The 2,502-nt window shown below is 42.0% G+C and overlaps 1 protein-coding gene across 1 annotated transcript; it reads left to right on the top strand.

The window, feature by feature from the left end:
- The first annotated feature begins 264 nt into the window (after positions 1–264).
- On the top strand, positions 265–1,017 carry LOC113279628. The gene has a single exon (XM_026528305.1). It carries the CDS (start codon positions 265–267, stop codon positions 1,015–1,017), a length of 753 nt encoding a protein of 250 aa, XP_026384090.1.
- The last annotated feature ends 1,485 nt before the right edge of the window (positions 1,018–2,502 follow it).

Genomic DNA, 2,502 nt, shown 5'->3' with positions numbered 1-2,502 from the left:
TGTACGGGTGATCTCTCAACCTGAACCCCTCGGCACTGTCGGCCCGGATACCTCCCAAGCATATATGACTGATTTGGTACGTTTTTATTGTTTGAGTCAATGTATATCCATAAGAAAATTGTTTAATTAGTGTTTTATAATGAACATGTTATTTGTATAATGTAGACGTGGAAAACAAAGGCTGAGGTCAAGGAATGGATTATTTCCAAGGAAAAAGAGAATATGTGCGTAATTGTTCAAAGCAAACACGTTGATTGTAAGCAAATGAAGATGTTATGCGAGAGAGCGGGGGATAAGGAAGAAAGTCACAAAGGGAAGAACTACAAGTATGTGAAGAAGACGACGAGGGTCTACAAAACTTCGTCGAAGAAGATAAAATGCCCCTTCAGGATTGTTTTCAAAAGGCATCCCGAAACTCTACTATGGTGGATGTATAGTATTCCGGATGGTCGTCACAACCATCCTCCACCTAGTACTCTTTTAGGGCACCCAGCATATGCCCGATCGAAACCACATCAAATAGAAAAGGTTCGGCAGATGAAGCGATGTAGGCCCCTTAAGATTCTAAATGCAATAAATGTGGAAGATAAGTCAAACTTGTCTATTCTTTCCACAATCTACGCTGCCAAAGCAACGATCAAGAGAACTGAATGGGATGGTAGATTAATTATGCAACAATCAGAGTGGTTGGCAGAAAAACATAACTATGACATGCAAACAAGGGTCGGTCCGGGCGACAAAGTGACTCATATTTTTCTTTCCCATCCTAGGATGATGGATTTGGCACAGTGCTTTTACCAGGTCTTGTTCATAGATTGCACCTATAAAACCAACAAGTATAACATGTCGTTGTTGAACGTGGCTATTCATACTTCGGATAAGCAAGCATTCACCGTGGCATGGTGCTTTATGGAAAAGGAAGAAATAGAAGACTATGTTTGGGCTTTGGAACAAGTTACCTGGAAGACAAACAATTGCTACGCGGGGTTTCGCACCAAGTGTCATGGTGGGCAATAAAGCATATGATGGCTGAACTTCACAGATTTCGAGCGAAAGCTTCAAGTGGAAAAGTGATGAACTGTAATTGTACAACTGAGACGTGGCTTGGCCTCCCGTGTAGACATAAGCTTGGTGGTTACAAGTCGCTCATTCCTATTGAAGATATCGATCCTTTGTGGAAGCAACTTTCATTCACCCCTAATCCCACAGGAGCCGCTGATGAACAATTTGGAGACCTTGAGATTGGCAAGTATATCAATGAGAAATATCAAAAAGCGCATTGTGCAGGAATACATATATTGGTTTCTAATCTGTGTCTGGCTGCTCGTAAGAGCTTGGGAGTAGAAGAAGAGTCAATCAAACAAAAACCACCGGGCAGACCAACAACAAAAAAATCATTTAGAGAAACTGTGAAGGCGGCCAAGAGTTGCAAAACTGACCCGTCATGTCATGATTATGTCCAGGCGGAATATACAGAGTATGAGAAGTCTCTCCTCCCCAAGGCAAAGGGTCGACCATGGATGTTGCAGAGCATGTGGTCGGTACCCAGAAAAGACAAACTAGTGGAATGGTGACCATAAGAGGAATTAAGGGAAATCCGCGCACCCCTAGAGATTCTCAAGGAAGACCACATCGTGTTACTTATACTTTGTATAAAGAGTACACCGATCAACTTCCTCACGTCATCTTGGATCACCTTATATCCACCGACGACGTTGAAGGCGATGGAAATTGTGGTTACCATGTTGCAACGGAACAATTAGGGAATTTCAACGAGGCCGACGAACTTAAGCTCACCCAAATCCAATATGCAAGGAAAAAAATGGCAGAAAAGCTTGTTCAGGACAAACAACTGTATTTGACAATGCTCATGGAAAGAGATCCAAAAGAGAGGGAAATGAAGTTTAGGGAGTTGTTTTGTAACGTGAAATGGAGGGCGGAGTCTAAAAAGGCCGGTTATAAGTTTTGGATGCAAATGCCTTTTGGTGGTCAACTCTTAGCGGACACATTCACTTGTGTGGTAATTGTATTCAGCAAAGGCTTCCCCGGAGCGTCTTGTATGTACGTACCCTCAAGAACTAGGTGCGACGCGACGATAAAGAAAAGAAGAACTGTAATGGCACATGTCAACAATAATCATTACATAGGTTTGAAGATTTCCGAAGAATGTCCTTTACCACGGGTGGCCTGTGGTGATTGGGGAGACTACACCAAGGAGTGGACAAATCAGTACGAGTATGGAATGAACCTTTGGAATGCTATGGACCCAACCCCGGTTTACGTAGACATGGGCGATGAATCGTGAGACAAGATGTACATTCAAAACTATGCATTGCATTTTTAAGCATACTTTTTGATAATGGTTGTATCCTGAACCCTAATATTTGTATTTTGAAGAATGCCTAATGAATACAATGCGTTTTATCTTGCGGCATAAGAATCAGTTAAACTTATGGATGTTTTTCCAACTTGGAGTCGTCATTAATATATACAGAAACCCTA

Source organism: Papaver somniferum, chromosome 5 (genome assembly GCF_003573695.1).
Source record: "Papaver somniferum cultivar HN1 chromosome 5, ASM357369v1, whole genome shotgun sequence".
NCBI classification, from domain to species: Eukaryota; Viridiplantae; Streptophyta; class Magnoliopsida; order Ranunculales; family Papaveraceae; genus Papaver; species Papaver somniferum.
Note: the sequence above shows the minus strand (reverse complement) of the source record. Positions and strands in the feature narration are given on the sequence as shown.